At 34.8% G+C, this 23,951-nt stretch overlaps 1 protein-coding gene across 2 annotated transcripts in view; it reads left to right on the forward strand.

Annotated features, from left to right (window-relative positions):
- Positions 1-23,951, forward strand: part of PSME4 (proteasome activator subunit 4) — a gene marked incomplete at its 5' end in the record, with an annotated part of 101,208 nt that overhangs the window by 61,718 nt on the left and 15,539 nt on the right. For both annotated transcript variants that reach the window (XM_079941580.1, XM_079941581.1), the window contains 17 exons: positions 1,431-1,526; positions 8,570-8,625; positions 9,628-9,684; positions 9,913-9,968; positions 10,062-10,160; positions 11,471-11,533; positions 11,811-11,906; positions 13,484-13,615; positions 14,512-14,721; positions 16,179-16,315; positions 17,638-17,691; positions 17,969-18,098; positions 18,749-18,830; positions 20,041-20,194; positions 20,745-20,814; positions 21,665-21,790; positions 22,323-22,475. In XM_079941580.1, coding sequence (XP_079797706.1) covers positions 1,431-1,526; positions 8,570-8,625; positions 9,628-9,684; positions 9,913-9,968; positions 10,062-10,160; positions 11,471-11,533; positions 11,811-11,906; positions 13,484-13,615; positions 14,512-14,721; positions 16,179-16,315; positions 17,638-17,691; positions 17,969-18,098; positions 18,749-18,830; positions 20,041-20,194; positions 20,745-20,814; positions 21,665-21,790; positions 22,323-22,475 — 1,771 coding nt within the window. The remainder of the gene's footprint in view (positions 1-1,430; positions 1,527-8,569; positions 8,626-9,627; positions 9,685-9,912; positions 9,969-10,061; positions 10,161-11,470; positions 11,534-11,810; positions 11,907-13,483; positions 13,616-14,511; positions 14,722-16,178; positions 16,316-17,637; positions 17,692-17,968; positions 18,099-18,748; positions 18,831-20,040; positions 20,195-20,744; positions 20,815-21,664; positions 21,791-22,322; positions 22,476-23,951) is intronic.

Here is a 23,951-nt window from a genome sequence, read left to right on the forward strand (position 1 = left end):
TACTCATTTTCTTTTTTTTAAAAATTAATTTATTTTTGGCTGTGTTGGGTCTTCGTTGCTGAACGTGGGCTTTCTCCAGTTGCAGTGCACGGACTTCTCACCGTGGTGGCTTCTCTTGTTGTGGAGCACGGGCTGTAGGCACACGGGCTTCTGTAGTGGCTCGCGGGCTCTGGAGTGCAGGCTCAGTAGTTGTGGTGCATGAGCTTAGTTGCTCCCCGACATGTGGGATTTTCCTGGACCAGGGCTCGAACCCATCTCCCCTGCACTGGCAGGTGGATTCTTAACCACTGCGCCACCAGGGAGGTCCCTGATGTATTCATTTTCAATGTGTGTTTTGAATATCTGCCATAAATGTGATCAGAAAACCATTTAATACATTTAAGTGTTTTTTTAATCACATTACTATAATATAAAACTATATAATATAAAAACATTTTATAGTTTAATAACAGAAATTTTGTCATAATATTTAAACATCTTAAATAGAAAAACTCAGTTTTTTTCTAGTTTTTCTAGTTTGCTTTTAGTGACGGTGTCACTTGTGCATCTTTTGGGAAGTGTGTGTAAATATGCCCCCTTTGTAAGGAAGTGCCTGTTTTTCTAGATTCGCCTTAGATTTTATTGGCTTGTTTCTTTTCAGTAATTCATACTATTGATATTAATATTACTTAGAGAAATATCTCTAAGATATTGTTTCTCCCCCAAAGAGCTTTAGCACGAAACAATTATTTGAGACCACTAGACTTTTATAGTTTGAATCTTTGAAAGTTCCTAAAATCATAGTAAGAAAATTACTATGTGTCAAATAACAGGAAATTCTGATAAACAAACCCAGTAGGAATGGGCTTGGAGGAGGAAGAAGTATGATTGACTTACGTTGGCTGTGTGGTACTCTGAACTGCTTTTTGGAGTAAATGTTTAGCTAGTCTTTTTTTTTTTTTTGGCCACGCTGCATGGCTGGTGGGATCTTAGTTCCCCAACCAGGGATTGAACCTGGGCCCTTGGCGGTGAAAGCGCTGCATCCTAACCACTGGACCGCCAGGGAAGTCCCTAGCTAGCGCATTATAAAAGACAGACTGTAGTGGAGAATCTTCTGTAATACTGTTTTCCCTTTTTGTTAGTGGTTGTGATCTTTGGGTAAATAGGGAATTAAATTCAGAATTGCTTCACAAAGGGCAATCAGTTGTTGTTACTTGTGATTATTTAGAGCCTGTTTAAATGTAAGCAGGTCTAATATTATCAGTAAATATCTGTTTAATTACCTTGTACTATTAAGAGGGTAAACTGAAAACATTCATCATTTCTATGCCTTAATTTTGTATATTCTCACTTGATAAAGTTTTTTACTTCACCTTAAACTCTACAAGGCTTTTTCTTAAATAGGGATTTGGAGTCTTCTCAAATATGAAAATGCTTTTTATTTTTTCTAGAGATGATGTTCTACAGAGTCTGACTATAGTACACAACTGTTTAATTGGCTCAGGAAACCTCCTACCTCCCTTGAAAGGAGAGCCAGTTACTAACTTGTAAGTAAAAATAACTACTTTACATATTTTGCTGTTTTGCCATTTGGCATATATTTTAAGACTTAGTCACATAATGAGTCACTGGTTTTGTTATTGGTGTTGTTTCTGTATCACTTTAACCTTTTTGTCATTGTTAGGCCAAAAACACCTGAGGCACAGTTTAGATCTATAAATTTTAGGGCTTTATTCAGATTTTTCATATGGTACCAGGATAGAATAACTTTCAATGCTAATCAGTTTTAAAATATCAACTTAGAGATATTAAGTTCATCTGTTAGTTTACTGAGTTAATTAAGATAAATTCTTTAAAAAAAGAAAGGAAAACACCTTTTTTTTTGGTCTGCAATCAATGGTAAGGATTTTCTAGCAAAAAACCTGGGGTGTTTTTTAATAAAAATTTGTTCTATGTTATTCATTATGATTTTGAACTTTTGAGATCCACCAAGTTGCTTTTACAAATTTAAGTGCTTTTCAGAGTATTATTATTTCGAATGAATGTCTTGATTTAGTCCATTGTCAGTGTTACCATTTAAGTTGAAAACAATTGAATTTAAATGAAATCAGCTGTATATAACTTTAGCTCACTTATCAAGTACATAGATGCTAGTTTCAGTATACCATGTTAGATTATTTTCTCTGAACACCAACATCTCATTGCTGAATAAGTTAATGAAAATCACACAAAAATGAGTAAGGAAACCTTGCCCCTCAGAAAAGCAGAAGGGGAGAATTATTTGTTGATTTTGCAACAAAAATCTTAAAATGTTTCAAGGAATGGTTTTAAAATGTGGCTTGCTTGTCTTTCCATATTCTGCATAATCAGTTGTTTGGGGTCATACATTTTCATAATTCCCACTTATTTCACTTATCTAAAAACTGTTTCTAGGCATTGAACTTTTTAGATTACTCATTAGATTTAAGAGGGAGAAGTAGGGTCGTTTCAGGTAAGGAAATCTGTTTTAAGTTTGCCTAGGAATTTACTGAATTCTTTTAAAGAACTTTTGTTTTTCATCAGTTTTATAGTTTGATATAAGAGCAATTTTACCAAAATTCATTTTTGTCAAGAGAGATGTTAAACAATATTTTTAAATGAGAGACCTACAGAAATGGTTTTGATTTCCCTAATGATCTTTAACAGTATGTAATTAGTAAGAACTTAACTCTTACGGCATGCCAAAAAGCTATTTCATACGTAACAAATTGATTATATCAGTAAACTTAGTTCTGCTTGAATGTGTTGAAGTGTGGTCCTTTAATCCAATAATTTATCTAAGAGCAAAAGCATTTATCTTCTGTGTATATAATTAGATTATTTTAGTATTGAGCGATGATTACAATACACTCAGGAGGCTTAGAGGTTTCCGTTGCAGTTCATTTCAGCATGGAGCCATTGAAGCAAAGTCTTTATCCTTTGAAATAAATGTGCATTAGGACAAATGTTCCATTTGGTTATTATAAAGCCAGTTAGATATGTATATAATGAAATGCATTTTCAGTAAGGAAAACAATACCATATTATTAAAACCTTATTAATGCCACAAAAGATAATTAAGCAGATTGTTAGCCCATTTTACTATACATTATAAGCTATAAAATTGAAATGAATATCCCTTTATAGGTTTTTTTTCAGAAAAGTTGAAAAGGAAAGATGATTTAGATTTAAAAGTGTTGTGTTTAGAATTTTCACTTAATGAAAATTTGACATAATAAAACCTAACAAAGTAATACAAAATTATGTTTAATATAAATGTGTTTATATATTTTAATTATAAAATATATTTTCTTGTATATATAATAGTACATAATGAAATAAAATATACAACGAGGAAAACTTCAATCATTTTAATCACTGAACAGTACACATTTTTAGGATTTTTCATAGTTATGTACATCTACTCAGTGTAATGATTATACAAAGTACAGTTAGAGATGAATGGGCATCACTTTGCCTTTGAATTGTCAAAAGAGAGAGTTTGTAAAGTCTTCCCTGGGCTTTTAATTAGTTCTTAACAGAATCCTTCTTTAAAAAACCAATTTCTAACTGGTATCACCTTCGCCTGAAATTTTAATTTATTTTGGCAATATGTGACTTTTTACATTGACTTTATATAACATGACTTTTTTTTGCAGATAGCAAGTTAGTTTTCACTAAAGTAAAATAAAATAAAGTTAGCCTTTTAAATTTCTAAAATGCTTATTCTAATATAGGTCAATAATTATTAAAATCTTCTAAGTGTAAATTGATTTGAAAGAACTAATCAAATAATTTCAATTGATGGTGCCATTGTTCTGTAATAGTGAATCATACTGCCTAGTTTGAAGAAAGAAGATCTGTAGCATAATTCTTGGAGATTATCAGTAGCAGGTCAATTTGAAACTAGAAGATGAAAAGAACTCTTTTATTTTGGACATGAGTTATTCCAAAGGAGATAGAGTAAAATGTGCCAAGTTGGGGAGAAAAGGAAACGCATAATGGTGACCAATGCTTTAGTGTAATGCCTAAGATATCCGGTGGAGTTTGGCTGTGGTATTGTGGGACATTTTGCATTTTCTGAAATACCAGACCAGTTTTTGGAAGCACCTAGCAGCTCAATTCTTTTTTTAAATTTAAACTTACATTTTTCTTATATAAATCTCAATTAGGGAAAATATTCTAGCTGCTTTAATTATTTTTTGTCGAATCACTTATTATTAAGTTTGCCTTGTGCATGTATTAGTAGTATTAGTCTTCTGGCAAATTGCAGCAGTAAAAAACCAGAAGCTTATTTCAGTTCTGAATTTTCCTGTAAGAAAATCTTAATTGCTAATAGAGTATATGGGATCCCATTGTTCAGGGAAATGGCTACCACATGTGAAAAACAATTTTCTATGCTATGTGATTAGAGACTGACAAAAAATAAAAAGCTTAGATGAGATGAGTTGATTGTCCTAAGTATAAAGTAAATTATATATCTAATGATATCTACATTGTACTTTTTGGCCTTTAGCAACGTAGGGTTACTAAGTATCTTGTACATATTTTAAATTTTACTGTTTCAAAGGATGGATGAAATAAGGTCCCTTGAGGGTTTAATTTACCCTTAATTGGGTAAACTTTTTTAGTTTAGTTCAGTTTGAAATTTAACAGTTTTGTCAGATACCAAGGTTACTGAATTAATCTTAAACCTCTCTATTTTGCTCTTGGAACCTTTAGTTAATGATTTCATAGAAACATTTGTGCTATAATTTATACTCATAGTTCTACCTTTATAGATGTGGAAGTTGGATTATGTCTTTCCAGGGTCATGTAGGAATTTTGGACACTTGCCTTTAATCCTCAAATTGTCATTAATTTCTCCTTTTGCAGTCCATTTCTTTAGAATCTTTTAGGTCTAACCAGCTATCACAGGATGCAAAAAACTAACATCTATAAAAACAGGGTTACTCAAGGTAGAGGAGTCATCATTTTTCATCTCAAATATTTCTTCTTTACTTTGTGCCCCCTTTCCTCCAATAGATCTGTTAAGTCATTCTTAGTTAAATCATTCTTAGGAGCTCAGCTTTTACTAACTTTTCACTCAAAAAAAAAAAAAAATTCATACTTAAGGTCTAAGAGTTGAGACCATTTCATGAATATGTGAAAGGATGTGTTGTTATGCGATGAGGGGCAGGGCTAGCTAACCTCTCTTGGCACCTCCAGGAAACTACCCAGCTCTGCTGGGGGAGCTGCACACAGAAAAGGAAACAGTTACTACTCCACGGTGAGTAACCCTGTTTTCTCCTTATTTCACCTTCTGACTGTTTTCATTGATTTTTAAAAAAACTTGTGTGTCAGACATGGAAATAGTTCTTATGCTCCGAGTTAATTTTAAACCTAGCGGTATGTAAGATTCTCTTTACTTGGCAACCTTTTGTTCACATGGTAGAGTCAGAGCCAGCCTTTAATTTGTGTTTATAGCTATTGTTTATGCCCAGGATTCAACTGGATAACAGAACACAGAAATAGGCCAGTTGTCTGTTGTGAAACACTTGTTACCTTGAGGGAAAACAAAATCTGTTAGTGGCTTGGTTTTTATACCTTTTATGTTTGTTTTCATTTGGGAGGGGAGGGATTTGGAGCAGGGTAGGTTATTCTTCCACTTACAGAAAGGGAGAATTATTGTTTGCAGTTGTTCCATGACAGTTCACCTAGCCTTCATTTGCATATTTGATTTGTATTGTATATTTTGTTTTTATGTTACTGGTCATTTCTTCCTTTTTCACCATCCTTTCTTTCCCACCAGTGATTATTTTCATCGTTCTACTCTAATCAAATCTAAAGAAGATTGCCATCTAGTGGTACAAATAGCATAGATGTAGAAAACGTACAAGTTTTTTGTTTTGTTTTGTTTTTAAAGTGGTACAGATATTAAACACATTTTGTTATAAATTAGGTGGCTTGGTGGTCCTATGTAGTTGCTATGAACCTGATTTAACTTGATTATTATTGTATACATGGTATTATTTGTAATATGTTGTGTTGAAATTATTTGTCATACTTTTATTTTTATATTACTGTTTGTAAAATGAACCAGTGATGAGTAGAATGAATTTCACTCGGGGTGGGGGAGTGATGATATTTTGTTTAAATTGTATATATTGCTACTATAGTGTTTAATCAGAATGCAGATCTATAATTGTTGATAGCACTTTAAGTCTACTCAGCTAAGATTATGTACATAACTAAAAGTTACAAGAGCAGATTTAAGTATCAGAGAGTACAGCCCAGCACACGTAGACTTAAAATGTGACCACAAAGATACAATCATAAAGTCTTACTTGGGTAATGGATAGACATTTCTTTTAGAAAATTATTCTTCTAAAGATCAGAAGAAATATTTAGTTATAAATATGTATTTATACTCAATGAGAAGCATTTGGTGTAAAAGGTGTCAATACAATCAGAGTTTAATTAATTTGTTAGATAAGAAGAGATCAATTAAAGCTGAATCTTAGATAAATAAGCATAAAAGAAACTTGAGATGGATAAGAACAAATAAAGTAAAGCTGAACTATATGTCTAAACAGATGCCTTCTATACTCTTGAGATGTGTAAGATGTGTTTTAGTTCAGGTTTTAAAAGTAAAAGCCTAAGCCATTTTAATTTAAATCTATTACTTAATATTTTAAAAGCCCACACAGGTTGATATGTTTCTAAATAATTGTAATAAGTGATAGTACTTCATCAACTTTTCTGATAGGGAAACAATTCAGAGTGACACATGGATTTTTAGAATTAGCATCATGGTTCTTAGATGAGATTTGTTATTAAATGTAGTTATAGTGTGATTGGTGTTATTAGAGTCAGAAAGGCATATAAGAAAAACATTTCAAATTCCCAGCTGATAGCCTTTTGTTTGCTTGTTGGTTTGTTTGATATAGTAAAAAAATTTTCGGGATAGCTTACTATAGTGATTGCTTTTTAAAATGTCATTTGTTAAGAGTAATTTTGTGACAATAATTAAAATGCATGCTTGGTTCAGTACTGTGTGGTACTAGGTATGGACGGGGTGAGGTACAGTTGTATTCCTACTTTAGGAAACAACTTATGTTTATAGCAGCAGTGAGGGGACATGTACTCTCATGTGATAGCTTGTGGCCAAGTACTTCCCCATGCTTTACCAGGGAAGGTGGAGGGGGGTGGGTAACAGTCTTTCGCCTAACGCTTGTTACTATGTGAGCACAGCCTTTTCTCTTTCTTGGTCAAATCTAATTTCAGTAAAGTTATTGGACTTCCCTTGAAATTCAGTGTGAAAGAATCTGATTTTATTTTTTAATGACTGGACTCTGGATACATACATATTTTTCAATCATACATAATTTTACAGAATGTTCAAGTTTGCAAGCTGTTGCCGAAAGTTGAAACTTTATGGAATGAAAACCAGATTTTAAGAAGAATTTGAATTTGAAATTCTTGAAATTCTCTGAAAAGCAAATTAGCATTTTATATTATGAAATATTACCATTCTTTGTTTATATTCTGTAGGCTTGGTTTTGAAACTTGGGACAGTACTGTTGCCATCCACATTATGGCAAGGAACATAGTTAAATAATTGGCATTTTAGTCATCTTAATGTTATTACCCATTTAGATAAATTCCAGAATTCATAACAACCAAATATTAGGGTAGAGATAACTTAATTAATTCAACTTAAAAAAATACAGTACGGGGGAGGGGTATGTTGATTTCAAAATAGTGTTTTCTTCATTACAAGTGTTGTGTAGGTCATGAATTATGAGCAATAATTATAAATTTTCTATTTATTACTAATTAGCCTTGTATAGGATACGCTTACCCCATGTTTCCTTGGCATTTGTGCCTGTCTTCCTTTTCTTAGAAAGTATTATCGCTTTGTTTGTAAAAAGTTATTGAATTGAATCTCATATTTTGAAATAAAGTCTATTTATTTTTCATTAAAGAAAATTTAGATTTCAGATATAAAGGTTCATATTCCCCAGCAGAATCTGTCCATACATACCTAAAAAATGACTTTTAATGTAGTATTTTTACATCTGAACATCTTCAAAAGTAGTGGCATTTTACTGCAGATGTCAGGAGAGATCAGTTTAGCTGGTTTTAAGAGGAGGGGTAATGATTATCTAAAGAAGCGTGTCTGCTGTATATTCTACAGTAAAATTTGATGGTGATTTTTTTTGGTGTCTAGTTTTAACCTTTATTATAACATTGTAAAGCTGACTTTTCCTTGTATAAATGTTTAACATCAGATTTAAGCTTTTACATTTGAGTATTGAATATCAGTGTTATGTTCATTTGGGCAGTAAATTTCCCCCCCCAAAGTCATTACATTTAATTAACATTTTTTTTAAAGATGAATAACACTGTCCTTACTGAAACAGATAGAGCATTAATCTTCAGAAAGCTAGAGTAAAGAATTGAAGTACTGAAGATGAGAGATCTGTGTTTGTTAAAGATCATCATTTAAACATTCTAGCAATGACACTTTTCCCTTTAAGCCTCCTTATTGGTATTATTAATAAATACAAGCATTCTTGTTTTTATACAGGGTACCGAGTATGGTGTCCTTGGAAGAGACAAAGTTGTATACTGGACTTGAATATGGTATGTGAATCCTAATCTGAGTAAATCTGTATGGACTGTTTTCATCAGTTACTGTACAAGGGTTAAAATGGGATAATTTTGTAGTTACAGTTTTTCTAGTCTCTTTTTTATATGTAGAATGAATATTAATTACTTAATATTATCTTTGATTTTTCTGGAGAAAGTGTGTAATTATTATATAAAGAATAGCCAGTAAAAGATAGATGCTTTCTATGTGCAAAGGCAGACTTTTCATATATTGTAATGCTCATTTATGGTTAGAATTGTTATAGAACTGTTGTATTATACTTGATGTAAACCCTTACATATTCTAACTATCTTTATAGTATCTTTCTATCATAGTGAGTTAAATTTTATATAAATACTTATGTAAAACATTTTGTGTTAATTTAATGTTCTGAATCTAACATTAATAGAAATTTAGCACACTTCTTTATTGCTGGATTAACATCGGAGTTCATTGCATACATTAATTAGGTGTAGTTTGTTTGTTTGTTTGATTTGGGTCACCACAACTAATTAGAGAATCCTATGCATTTATGGCCTCTAATTAGAGGATAGAGCCTTTGAAATATTGGCAGAGATAGTTTTATCTCCCTCCTCCTTGCCTGCCTAATAAAGTTTTGTAAGCAGGTTCTTATAAATGTGAAGGTTTTAAAAGTTATTCTGTATCATGCCAAGCTACTAACCAACTATGATAAAGACAGACCCATTTGGTTTTTCTTTGTTTTTTTTTTGTTTGTTTATTTATTTTGTTTTAATTTTTATTGGGGGTATAGTTGATTTACAATGTTGTGTTAGTTTCAGGTGTACAGCAAAGTGAATCTGTTATACATATAAATATATCTCCACTCTTTTTTAGATTCTTTTCCCATATACAGACCCATTTGTTTTTTTCCTGGATACGTTATCTCTTCTTGATATAACTGTTTTGATATAAACTTCAAAGCTCTGGTCAGCATTCAGTGTGTAAAATGCTTTCTCTCATTTTTTTAAAAATAGATCTATCCAGAGAGAACCACCGAGAAACAATTGCTAGGGTCATAAGGAAACTTCTTAGTAAGTACAAATATGTATTTAATTTATGTTTATTAATAAATATTTAGAAATTTTATTTTATAGCATGTGTGCTTTTACTTAACCATTTTAAAATTCTAAATGGTGAGAATATCAGGCAGTGGTTTTTTTTGGTTCGTTTGTTTTTTGCTCTTCTTCCTTAACTAGTATATCAGGAGTCCTATAGTAATTTAAAATATTTTAACCAAAATTCTTTTCCTCCTATTATAGACCACATACTTAATAATTCAGAAGATGATACCAAGTCCTTGTTTCTTATCATAAAGGTACAGTTGTCATTTAACAGTTGCATAATTGTTAATATGACCGGGTTTGACTTGACGACTCATAAATATAAAATTTGCAATTCTTTGATGCAGATTACTGGAGACCTTTTGCAATTCCAAGGATCTCACAAGCATGAATTTGACTCTCGTTGGAAAAGCTTTAACCTAGTAAAGAAATCAATGGAAAATCGGGTCAGTATTTTCACCTAAAGCTGAATTTTTTTTTAAAGGTGTATAATATTGATATAACCACCTGATTTAGCAATTATTTGCCATACAGAGGAAGTTCCCTATAAGTAAAAATAGTAGATTTTCAAATATTATATGATGGTATAATCAAAAGGATCCTAGAAAAAATGTACTTCCCTGAGACAAACTCTTCTGTCGATTTCCATGGTAGTCTCTGGACTCTCAATGGCAATTTCAAGTCTGATAACTTGGCAACAGCTTTCTTACCATGTAAGAAACTGAAGGAGTAAAAATAGGTTGTCCACAGGCATGACTTTAAAGCATTGCATTTTATGTAATCTTATGTTATATTTGGTCTCCAAGAGAAGTCAATACAAGCTTCCCTGGGAGCCTGGAAGAAAGTATACTTAAGTCAGCCATTTGATGTTCATAGCAGTGTTCTTCTATAGGAGGCTTTTGTTGAAATTGAGTCTGAAAAGGTTATATGAGTTCATTGTTTAGGCACAGGGTGCTACATATTTTAGACAAAGGGAATGGCATGTGACAGGGCAGGGAGATGTACAAACATGGCATGCTTTAGCAAACAGTGTTTGTAGGGAAGAGTGGCAGGAGGTAAACTAGGTCATTTCTAGTTTTGCCCAAGAAAATGCTTCAGTTTTACATTCAGCAACGGGGGAGTCATTAGAAGTTCTTAAGTAGATCTGATGTAAATGTTGGAAAGATCAGTATTCAATTCAGTGAATTTTGAAAAGCTCTGCCATCGCTGTGAACAATAAGCAGTAGGCGATTGAGACTGGAAGCCGGGAGGCTTTAGTTAAACTATTATAATAGTTCAGATGGGAAAGCACAGCCTGAATCCAGTCACTGGCATTGGGGTGGAGATAAGGTGTTTTTAAAAGAAGATGGAATTGTGGGGACTTGATGACTAATGAGATACAGGTGTGAAAGAGGAACAGTCTGAGTTCCAGACATCTGCCTTTAGTGACTGGGTAGAACATTGGGGGTGGGGGAGAGCTTAAAAGATAAGTTTTACAAAAATAAAAAATGTTATGTTCTGTAGTAAACATACACAACTACCCAGAAAGGCTGTTTATAAATTTAATAGAGTAAAGCAGTTTTCTTAGTGGGCTGTTTTTGTATTTTTAGTATTTGACTGAATAAAAGTCTGATGATTTTAGAATAAATGAAATACCTTCAGTACCCATCAGCCCATCCTGTACCTTCTTTGAACTAATTTTTTGTTAAGGGGTTCAGGGGAACCATTGTTGAAGTCATTTAGGGAAAATGTTGAAGTGTTTGCTACTGTTTTTCAGCTCCATGGGAAAAAGCAACACATCAGAGCGCTATTGATTGACAGAGTAATGTTGCAGCATGAGGTAAATAGCTTTTTAAAATCATGATGCCTTTTTTTTTGTCTTGCTGTGCTGCACAGCTTGCGGGATCTCAGGTCCCCAACCAGGGATTAAACCCAGGCCACAGCAGTGAAAGCCCGGAATCCTAACCACTAGCCACCAGGGAACTCCCCACAGTGACTTTTTTAAATGACAGTTTTTCAAATAAATATTTAATTATTGGTGTTACTTCATAATTAAATGAACTTTTAGTAAAAAACTTTGAGATTTGATTTACACTTTTTTTTTTTTTTTTTTGTAGCTACGAACACTAACTGTTGAGGGTTGTGAATACAAAAAGGTACATCAGGATATGATTAGAGATCTTCTTCGTTTATCTACAAGTTCATACAGTCAGGTAAGGCTAGTCCAAACAGTCTGGGCATGCCCCCTCTCACCCATTTTCTAACACGCAATCTAAAGTATCCCCATTTTAACAAGGGAATTTAAATAATTTATTGGCAAAGAAAATTTACATTTTAAATGACATATATTCAAACTAATCTTGCTTCTCTTTTTAAAATAATGTTTATTTTTGCTGTTTGTAATTGCTTCTCAAATTTTTTTTAAAAATATATAACTAACGTTGGTAGATAGTGCTAGTGTAATGTTGATGCCACTTAAATTAAATCACATTATGAAGGCCTGTCTGTGACGGCCATATAATTCTTCCTAGGCATTCTGCTTGAGTTCAGGAAGCTGATACCATGTGAATTGTGGGGTCCCTCCTTTCAGGTAGCATAAGACCAAAAATTTATCTCTAAACACAGAGAACTGGGAAAAGTAAAGAGATTCATGTACAGCCAATGATTCTGTCTTTATAAAATAGTGTAAATTAGGAAACCAATCTAACCCAGAGATTTTGCCTAAAGTATTATTTTAAAAAGTTTGAAATATGTACAGTGTATTGCTTTTATTCATTACTATTTAACTAGTTCATGGATTATAAATTTATACTGAATCTTTTGCTTGGGTTAAAAATATGTGGCCTAGGGCTTCCCTGGTGGCGCAGTGGTTGAGAGTCCACCTGCCGATGCAGGGGACACGGGTTCGTGCCCTGGTCCGGGAAGATCCCACATGCCGCGGAGCAGCTGGGCCCGTGAGCCATGGCCGCTGAACCTGCACGTCCGGAGCCTGTACTCCGCAACAGGAGAGGCCACAACAGTGAGAGGCCCTCGTGCTGCAAAAAAAAAAATATGTGGCCTATACTTGAGGCTTGCATTGAAAAGGTTAAGTTGTTCTGTGTTTTGGAAAGTCTTTGATTTTCCTTGTGTAGACACAAGAGAAAATCTGACCCTTCTCATTAAGAGTAACTCAGAATAAAAAGTTTAAGTCTGCTGATTATGTTACTAAACAAATGCATATCAGTTCCATTCAGTCTCTCCTTTATCAAAAGGATATTTGAACCAGTGTAACTTTTTTTTTTTTTTTTTTGGCTTTGTTGTTGCTCGCGGGCTTTCTCTAGTTGCAGCGAGTGGGGGCTACTCTTTGTTGGGGTGTGTGGGCTTCTCGTTGCAGTGGCTCTTGTTGCAGAGCATGGGCTCTAGATGTGCAGGCCTCAGTAGTTGTGGCACACGGGTTCAGTAGTTGTGGCACATGGGTTTAGTTGCTCCACGGCATGTGGCATTTTCCCAGACCAGGGATCGAACTCGTGTCCCCTGCATTGGCAGGAGGATTCTTAACCACTGCGCCACTAGGGAAGTCCCTGAACCAGTGTAACTTAAACCATGGATATGGTTGGTGGTAATTTGCTTTCCTTCTGATAAAAAGATTATCATTTACTCATTTTTGTTAAGTTATGTGCTTTGTTATATTTTTCTGTTATTACGAAAACATTTAAATTACCACTGCTTTGTTTTAATGATTCATTTAGAAATTTTTTTGTAGTTTGTCTACCATTTAATAAAAGTCATCTGTTAATAACTGTTTCTTTAGGTCAGAAATAAGGCCCAGCAAACATTTTTTGCTGCCTTGGGAGCATATAACTTCTGTTGCAGAGATATCATTCCCCTGGTTTTGGAGTTCTTACGGCCTGATAGGCAAGATGTCACGCAACAGCAGTTCAAGGTATAGGGTTTTTTGTTTTGTTTTACTACGAAATTTTTCAAACGTAGAGAAAAGTTGAAAGAATTTCGCAGTAATGGAATTGCTGACCCCCAAGGCAGATATGTAATTCAAGAATGTTGTAGAGGATCTAACTCATTGGGTGATATGTTGTCGACCTTGTGGAGAGCAGTTTAAATGGACAAAATCAGACAAGTCAAGTAAGCTTAAAATTGGAAACTGTCTATTAGGTCAGTAAAATTGAAGTTACAGTGATCTTATAAGAACTGTAAAGAGGATTAGAGCCCAGGGTGGTTAGGAAGTCAGATTGGAATTGTTCAGGTGAATGTTCAGGAAATAAAATGTTTTGGTACTAATAGCTCTTTTCATTAAAATGGGGTACCTTAGAAAGAGGTACCTACTGTCATCAGAATCATTCTGATTGATTGAGCTCCTGTGAGTAAAAAGTACACAGTATAATTAAGTAACCTAGTTTTTATATACTTAGAGAAATACTTGGCAACCAGATTTAACCACAATTTTTTTAAATTATTTTGTATGTTATACCCTAAAATGCTAAGAGTGACACATTTCACAGCCTTTATAAATGTAGTAGAGGAGAATCAGAATGGAAGCTATGTCCGTAAAAGCAATATCTTCACATTTCTATATTACCTCATTAATAGCCATTCTTTGAGCTAACCCTCTGTTAAATGACTTAGAGAAAATATTACTGGATTGCACTTAAGTGTCAAATTCAGGTTTCTGAAAGTAACGTGTTGAATGTGGGGACCTATTTTATAACCAGTACCAGGCATTTAAATAATCAGTGTTTAGTAAATTTGAAAACAACATGTAAGTGAGTTGGCTACAACTAAACAGTGCCTCTTGTTTCCCATATTGATCATTTTTTCCTGCAGGGTGCCTTGTATTGTCTCCTTGGAAATCACAGCGGTGTATGCTTGGCAAACCTTCATGATTGGGACTGTATTGTACAGACTTGGCCAGCAATTGTTTCTTCTGGGCTTAGCAAAGCAATGTCCCTGGAAAAGCCATCAATAGTGAGGCTGTTTGATGATCTTGCAGAAAAGATTCATCGACAATATGAAACAATTGGTTTGGACTTCACAGTAAGCAAAATCATTTTTTTAATTCAAATTTTAGTGCAAACACTGCCTTGTCAAAATGCTATTATTTTCTTGTGTTTTTTTAGTAATCATATTCTTGGCATTTGATTCTAATTTTTTTTTAAAGCATTTGTATTCTGTTTCCTTTTACTGCTTTAGTGATCATTACTATAGATGGCAGGGTAGAGTAGGAAGCTGGAGCATGGCCAGGAGAGAACTAGGTGGTTTTCTACCAAGAGGCCACAAAGTGTTATTACATTGTTGCATTTACCATTATCCCCTGTATGTCTGCAGCCTCATTTTTCAAAGAGTTGGTTATATTTTAGGAGGTCAGTTCTACTAGTCAAAGTCACAGAAGATTGACCACAGGGTTCCATAATTTATAGTGAAGATTAAAATTGGATGATTTGACAAATGAAAAGGTAAATATCAGGTTCAGTGGAGCTCAAATGGGGAGAGATAGCAGATCATCATCCAAGAATTTTCAAACTCCTATTTACACACCCATCAGAATTGGAGATGGGTAGAAGACGTGTGAGTGTGGTTGAATCCCCCTCTTTTCTGCAGTATTATTTTTGACGTTCATACTCAGTTGTTTTTTTTTGTTGTTGTTTTTTGTTTTTTTGCGGTACGCGGGCCTCTCACCACCGTGGCCCCTCCCGTTGTGGAGCACAGGCTCCGAACTCGCAGGCCCAGCAGCCATGGCCCACGGGCCCAGCCGCTCCGAGGCATGTGGGATCCTCCTGGACCAGGGCATGAACCCGTGTCCCCTGCATCGGCAGGCGGACTCTCAACCACTGCGCCACCAGGGAATCCCCATACTCAGTTTTAAAAACCACTGCGCCACCAGGGAAGCCCCATACTCAGTTTTAAAAACCACTGCTCTAAATGTATTCCTTTTCTGCAAAACATACTCTTGCTATTTGTAACTGTTGTTAGATTATGCTTTCTTCTTTAAAATTTTTTAAAAATTGACATGTAATTCACATACCAAAAAATTCACCTTTTTAACACAACAGTTGTGTGCTGTTATATACTATTGTGAATATATATATATATATATATTCACAATAGTATATTCTCAGGGTTGTACAACCATCACTACTCTAATTCTAAAACACTGTAATTACTCAGAAAAAGAAACCCTGTACCCAATAATTTTTTTAAATTAGTTTCTATTGGAGTATAATTGCTTTACCTATCCAATAATATCCAATAATAATTGCTTCCCATCCAATAATAATTGCTTCCCATTCATTCCCCCATACCCCTAGCCCCTGGAAACCACTAATCTACCTTTTTTCTCTGTGAATTTGCCTATTATGGACATTTCATCTAAATGGAATTATACAGTTTGTGGCCTTTGGTATCTGGCTTCTGTCACTCAGTATATTGTTGTGAAGATTCATCCGTGGTATTTCAGTACTTCATTTTCCTCCCTGGCTTTTCTTTTTAATAAGATTCCAAAGTCATGTGTCGGAATAGCAGAATTACTTCAACAATCAAAAAACCCGTCTATCAAACAGATAATGCTTAGCTCAGAAGAAATTAAAGAAGGACTTAAACGCCAACAAGAAAGGAATGCTGATGCCCTAAGGTAATTATGAATGCCTACTTATCGTGACATATAACTTTATAGATAGTAGGTTTTAAATATCTCTAAAATATAGATGCACTGTAACTACCTAATGAAATTTACACATTGATTCTGAAGAGATACCAAAATGTTAAGAGGTAATTATTGTGAAGATCTCTGATTGTCACTTTCAGCTATGGAGGTAGAAAACACCATCTCACAATAAAGTTATCTTTTTTATTTATTTATTTATTTTATTTGGTTGCACTGGGTCTTAGTTGTGGCAGGTGGGCTCCTTAGTTGCAGCTCAAGGGCCCCTTAGTTGCAGCACACGGGCTCCTTAGTTGTGGCATGCGAACTCTTAGTCGCAGTATGCATGTGGGATCTAGTTCCCTGACCAGGGATCAAACCTGGGCCCCCTGCATTGGGAGCGTGGAGTCTTATCCACTGCACCACCAGAGAAGTCCCTAAAGTTATCTTAATATCATATGTTTTTTTCAACATGAATTGATTTTTCTTGTAGTACACATATCCCACTCATTAAATCTTAAATTCAAGTTCAACACGTTTGTCTCTTCATATCTCTTATAATAACTTATTGATCGATAACATTTATACAAATTTGTTACTAGGATATTAGTAAACTGCCTTTAGATTTTTGGGACCAAAACACTTCAATGGTAACACTGAAGCAGGAGCCTTCCTAACTTTATTTTTTTCTTTGCCTTATGAATATGCTTATTAATTTTTTTCTAACAGTTCTATATAAATAATAAACTTTATAGCCTACCTCATGTATACCTGGGTTGTTATATAGGTAGACCACTCCTAACCAGTTGATTACTACTCACAAATTTACTTTTGAATGTCCACTCAGGAATGGTTGAGTTGCTCAGTGTACTTAGCACTTTTTTTTTTTTCCTGTGCCTTTCATTTTCTTTTCCCAGGGTTACGCATCTGCTTTCACTCTGGCTTTCTTCTCATCAGACTCTTTATAGTCTGGTGATGAGAAGAGGAGGGTGAATTTGGCCGGAATTTGAATTTATATTACATTATTTGATGTTCATCTTAGTTTTGTTTTGTTTTGTTTTGTTTTTGTGGTGCGCGGGCCTCTCACTCTTGGGGCTTCTCCCGTTGTGGAGCACAGGCTCCGGACGCGCAGGCTCAGCGGCTATGGTTCATGGGCCTAGCCGCTCCACGGCATGTGGGATCTTCCCAGACCGGGGCACGAATCCGTGTCCCCTGCATCGACAGGTGGACTCTCAACCACTGTGCCACAAGGGGAGCCCCATCTTAGTATTGTATTAAAACAATACCTTACCTGAATTTTTTTTTTTTTTAAGGAACTATGAAAATTTGATAAACACTTTGCTAGATGGTGTGGAGCAGAGAAATTTGTAAGTGCAAAAATATATTTTTTTAATTCTCAAACTTTTATCTTCAGTACTATAGGAGGTTTCTACCCTGAAGGCCATGAATGACTGTCAGAAAAAGTTGTAGTCTGATTCATGAGTTTAGAAAGTATGGGGCTGATGATAGGAGCAGTATTTTTCAATATACCTATTTTGATTCTTGGGAAACTTAAAATTATAATGTTTCAAATACAGGGTTGTTTTTTTAAAGTGATTTTATGAATGATGTGTTTTGTGATTTCCCCCCTCCGCCCCTTTTCAGGCCCTGGAAATTTGAACATATAGGCATTGGGCTTTTGTCTCTACTTTTGAGAGATGACCGAGTGTTACCGCTTCGTGCCATACGTTTTTTTGTTGAGAATCTCAACCACGATGCAATTGTAGTTCGAAAGGTAGATACTTTATTTTAGCTATAATCTTGGGTTTGAAAATTCTTGCCTCACCTGATATCTTGAAGTGTATTGATTTGAAATCTACCTCTATTGGTTCCGAGATGATAGTAATTCATCCAACAAATATATGAGGAGGTGTTCAGGTACTGTGCATTTCAACACTGGAGATGTAGCGGGCAACATGTTTATAGGTTAATTGGAAAGATTGACTTTAAAAAATTAATTACAGTTATAACATGTTACAGGAAGGGAAAGGTATCTGAGTGATACAACTAGTTGGTTTTAACTTGAAAACTGTTAGAGGTAGGGTACAAGATGGGGCTGACCTGACCTGGCACATTGAGAAAAGACCCTTAGGAAGAAATGTTTAGGCTGAGATAGGAAGAATGAGCAGGAATTGGTTTAACAAAGAAATGATAAAAGTGTTTTAGGTAGAGACTAGCATGGATGAAGGTTTAAGAGTAAGACCTGCAACTGACTCAGTCCAAGTCAGAGTTAGCCCTCATGTGGCTGTGCTGGCAGATGTCAGTGGGTGAGGTATTTCTCTGCTTTGGAAAGAAACAGAACCCAGCTTCTGCTTTTGATCAAGGGAGCAACCATTTGAGACGTTTAAAATTTTGATATATGTACCTTACCTGCTTCTTTTTTAGATGGCAATATCAGCTGTTGCTGGTATTCTTAAGCAGCTAAAAAGAACCCACAAAAAGCTGATCATCAATCCGTATGAAATCAGTAAGTGCTATCAAACGTAATGAGCGGTGCTTCTCAGTCAAACTTGGAAAGTTTCTTTGAAGTGTATAAATTACAGTTCTTGATGTCAAGTATTTTTCTATACAAAGTATAGAAGTATAGGAAGATTTTAATACGAAGTGTGAAATAATATTATAAAGGGAAAACAGTTGACTTAGTAAAAACTAGTGATAGCAAGTATTTATAAAAATAGATGGCTGTTTATGTCTTTATAATACATAAAATGTGTAGCTTTATGTCTTTATAATACATAAAATGTGTAGTTTTTACACACTCTGGGTACACATGTCATCTACTTACTTATCTCATCAGCTAAGCAATTATACTAGTTATTTATCAAACTGTATTTCAAAGGCTTAAAATACCATTACCATTTAATTCATCAATATATTAAGTGTTTCTTCCTCAGTAGTAGGATTAGGGGCAAGATTAATTTGATTTTGGAGGGAGAAAAACATCATTTTTATTACTTTGGCTATCATTTTTTTTAATCTCTGATAACTCCTGAGATATTCAAACAGCTGTCTTCAGTTTACCCGCAGCCCCATTTTGGGAGGGAGTGTAGCTGTGCACCAACTACCACCTTTATTTTGGAACACTATAAAATGGTGTTAACTAAATGTGGGAAAGACTTTCATTTCATTATACTCTCTACTACTAATCTTGTTTTACCCTCACTTGAAACACGTTTGTAGGTCTCATATTAAATGAATATTTAATGGTCCCAAAAAACAAGTGTGTGTAGGTGCATGTGTACGTGTGTGTGAGTGTGTGTGTGTGTGTGTGTGTGTGTGTGTGTGTATAAAGAGAGAGAATGTCAAAGTGTACACATGGTGAAATGTTAAAATTGGGGGCATCTGGTTGAAGAGAGTATATGGGAATTTGTTGAGTTCTGTAATTAATTAATTCAAACCTCAAAAGTTTGAACAAAATTAATCCTTTTAATTTTGGTAAAAGGGATGAAGTATGGATCAAACTTGACTCTCTCCCCTCAAATAACTATCCCAACACCATTTAGTGGATAATCCCATCTTTCCTTCTCTGATGTGAAATGCCTCATATGTATGTGCTTTTGCCTTGAGCGAATTTTAACAGAGTCTTGTTATGAAGATAAACTCACACTAGCACTATTTGAGAATAATTATTGCACAGTTATTTTGAAATTCATGAAATGTAATTGTCTTTTCCTTAGGTGGATATCCTAAACCCACCCAAATTGTTGCTGGTGATAGACCTGATAATCATTGGTTGCATTATGATAGCAAAAGTATACCAAGAACTAAAAAAGAATGGGAGTCAAGTTGCTTTGTGGAAAAAACTCACTGGGGATACTACACCTGGCCACAGTAAGTTGCAACTTGCCATGCACCTTATTATTAAACAACTTATCTTTGATATAATTTGTTTTATCATCTGGATTTCTAGGGAGGTTCTGAGGCAGTTGAAGCAGTTAGAGGTACTTTGTCACCAGAGATACACAATCTCTAGCTTTTTCCGTCTTCCCTCTTCCTCTTTTTCTTTGTTCTTGCCAGTGCTATGCCTCATCCTGCCTCTTTCCTTGTCTTTCCACTGAAACCCTTAGACTTCCTTAGTCCACCATTATACATCTAAGGAGTTTGTTAATAGTTGCTCTAAGTTATATTCCTACCTATTAATACTACACATGTCTAAACCAGCCCCAAGAAATACTTATTTGTCTCTTATTGACACCAATAATGTATGTCATTAGGATGCAATGACCTAAGATTTTTAAGGTGGAAGACTGAATGATATGCTCGTAACCCACAACTTAGCATCTCATTAGAGTTCATTAGAAGTGCCTTCTAATGCTTTCTATCCAAGAAGCTCTAATGTTGTCTCCTATGTGTATTACAAATATAAACTCTTACTGTGTAGGAATATGGTTGTTTATGCTGGTGTGGAAGAGCAGCCTAAGCTGGGCAGAAGCAGGGAGGATTTGACAGAGGTAAGCATTTAATTTCACCACGTGTAAACACTTACCTGGTTCAGATGCATCTTACTTTTGGCCCCTGATTTATATTTCAAACTAAGTTCATGGTTTTTTTCCCCCCAATTTGTGTATTGCAGCATAATAAGTATTGGTAAATGTGCGCTCCCTTATTCCCCCCAACCGTCCCGCCTTCTGTTAGGACCAGTTAGCACAAGTCTTCTATATCTAAGGTCACTCCCAAGTTACTACCTACTTAGCACTCGGGTACTGGCTTTAATTTTTTTATTGCGTATAAATGATGGATACTCAGTAAATAGATGTTTGTAAATTTAAATTGGAACTTCTTAGTCTTTGTAGAACTTCTTTATCATTTTGAAAGTTGATGAAGGGCTTTTAGGTTTATGTCTTCCTTAATTAAGTTAATGTTGTAGCTTTTATTTTCTAATTCTGAGCAAAGTTTACCTTTTAACTGCTGATATTTTATAAATATGGAAATAATTTGCTGGGGTTTGGTTTGCAGTTTGGAGGATTTTCCTAATTTGCACAAAAATTGGCACAATAGCATTAAGTCTTCATTTCTCAAGCAGAACATTTTTGGTTTTATTTCTCAGTTTGAGAAGTGGAATCCAAACTTGAAGAGCTGAAGGAAAACTTTTAGCTATTCTTAGGATTTAGCATTTTTAGGAGGCAATATTATTTTGGTTCCAGAAAGGCTCTATGAGAACTAAAAATTCTTTAGAATAGAACAAAAATAAAAACTTACTGTTGAGTTTCAAATCTTTATGGTTGAATTTTAATGTTTTCAGAATCATGTTTTTAAATAGATTTTAATCCCTGAATGTTGTTCTTTTTTTTAACTTTACAGGCAGAACAGATTATATTTGATCATTTTTCTGATCCTAAATTTGTGGAACAGTTAATTACTTTTCTATCTTTAGAAGACAGAAAAGGAAAAGATAAATTTAATCCTCGACGTTTTTGCCTCTTTAAGGTAACTATGTTATTTACATACCCTTTTCATAAAGCTTAGTGACTGTCAATTTGTAGGTTCATAAGTTTTAAAGTATTTGTTCAAAGTTTGAGTTTAGTCATCTGTTATCTTTATCTAAAATGACTCTGGAAGTAATGCCTATCATATTCATCTTGGCTTAAGGTCTAGGACTCAAAAAACAAGCTTTTTAGTATTTATCTCTAATATTTGTAATTACCAGTAGAAGCAAAAGACCAAAACCCACAAGACTATGTGCATTTCATGTTTATTTGATTTTTTTTGAGATGTGTGTGATATTTTTAAGGTTAGAAATTAATTTTTCTTTCACTGATCATATTTTAATATAATGTGGCAAATGACAGTGTTTTTACCATTTTAACTTACAGATATTGTTAAAACAGTTAAGTTCTATAGGGGAGAATATGGAGTTTTTTAAGCACAGTAGTAATAACAGCAAACAAATATAAGCATGTGATACTGGAGATGCTATTCGTTTGAGTACTAAAGAACTTTCTTATTTTTATTTGCGTAGGGTATATTCAGAAATTTTGATGATGCCTTCCTGCCAGTTCTGAAGCCCCATTTAGAACGTTTGGTTTCAGATTCACATGAGAGCACGCAGCGATGTGTTGCAGAAATTATAGCTGGTTTAATCAGAGGCTCTAAACATTGGACATTTGAAAAGGTGATGTAATTTGTATAGTGCATTCCCTCTTAAAGCTGCATTATCCATTTATGCAACAATTCCCAACGCGTTAGGTATTAACACCTAGCTCAGTCCCTCAGCCTCCGCCACCACTGTCCCTCTGCCAGCATTCCGGTGCCACCTCGGGCTGGCGGTCCTCAGGAGGGAGCAAGGCGACAGGTGGCCGGGCGGGCGGCTGATGGGGGCAGCGGCGGGGCGGACAGTGGTCCTATCTGCTTGTCTCGTCTCCATGGGGTTAGCCCATGGTGCTGTGAGCTCTAAGGTGGACAGCAGGTTGTGTGTTTATCAGAACATATTCACGGCTGCGTCGAGGGCACACACATCTTTTAAAAAAAGAAAAAGATGTTAACACCTAAAATATGAAATGTTTAACTTTATATTGCTTTTGAGTATAGGTCACAAAGTCGTGGTCTGTAGGTGGCATTGAATGTCTTTTAAAATCTGAATTATTTTCTATCCTGTAAAAAGGATTTTAGTTTCTCTTGAGAAATGGGAAGATTGTGGAATACTGGCCCCGCATTGCTGCACTGTATCAGTTGGCTGGGGCTGTGCGTGGGTTTCTCCCTTCCTGAGGCACTCTCTAGCCTCTCATTAAATCTTTTCTCTTAGCCTCTGTGCTAATTTACATTACTCATTTGGTCTCGTAGATGGTTTGAGTTTGATAGCCTTGTTTTGAGTATCCGTGTTTTTAACTGTAAGATTAAATTTTACATATCCACCCTAAGGTTAGTTTCTTAGCAAGATGCACTAGACTGAAAATAACCTGGTAAAATGTCCAGAATGCCTGAGTAAAAGGTAGGCTGCCATTTTTCAAAGAAAAGATGCAAATATTGTTTCTGGTAAACTTAATTACACATACTTTTTAGGAGGATTATCAACACTTTTTAATATATTAATTTAGTTATACATATTCGAATCATGTATTAAAGTATTCGTTAGTTTGTAATATTGCCATTTTCCTGCTCACATATGAAACAATTTTATTTAAACGTGTCCATACATATCCTTGTCATCCTGTCTCTGTCATTTTTGAGTTACCTCATTTCTAGAACACGTCTCCTTTCCGTATAAGTTATTTAAGATATAGCTTGTCTTTTTCTTTGTATTCAGTGCCTAGTGCTACCACTGGAAATTTTATCCCAAGCCCTCTCTCCCCATTTGTCCTACATAGGTCCTTTTGACTAAAGTATAGTCCATGGACTTGCAGCTTGGGCATCACTTGGGAGCTTATTAGAAAAGTAGGATCCCAGGTCCCACCCTGATCTAATGAATCAGAATCTGCGTTTTATCAGGATCTCAAGGTGATTTGTGTTCTCACTAAACTGTGAGAAGCAGTTTAGTGTTTAGACACATATATATATATTCACAGTCTCTGTATAACTGAACACTTTTAAAATGCTATTTATAGTCATCCAAACTTGGAATTTAAAGGTTATACTTCAGGCTAATACTAAA

The sequence above is a fragment of the Stenella coeruleoalba genome, assembly GCF_951394435.1.
Source record: "Stenella coeruleoalba genome assembly, chromosome: 13".
NCBI lineage: Eukaryota > Metazoa > Chordata > Mammalia > Artiodactyla > Delphinidae > Stenella > Stenella coeruleoalba.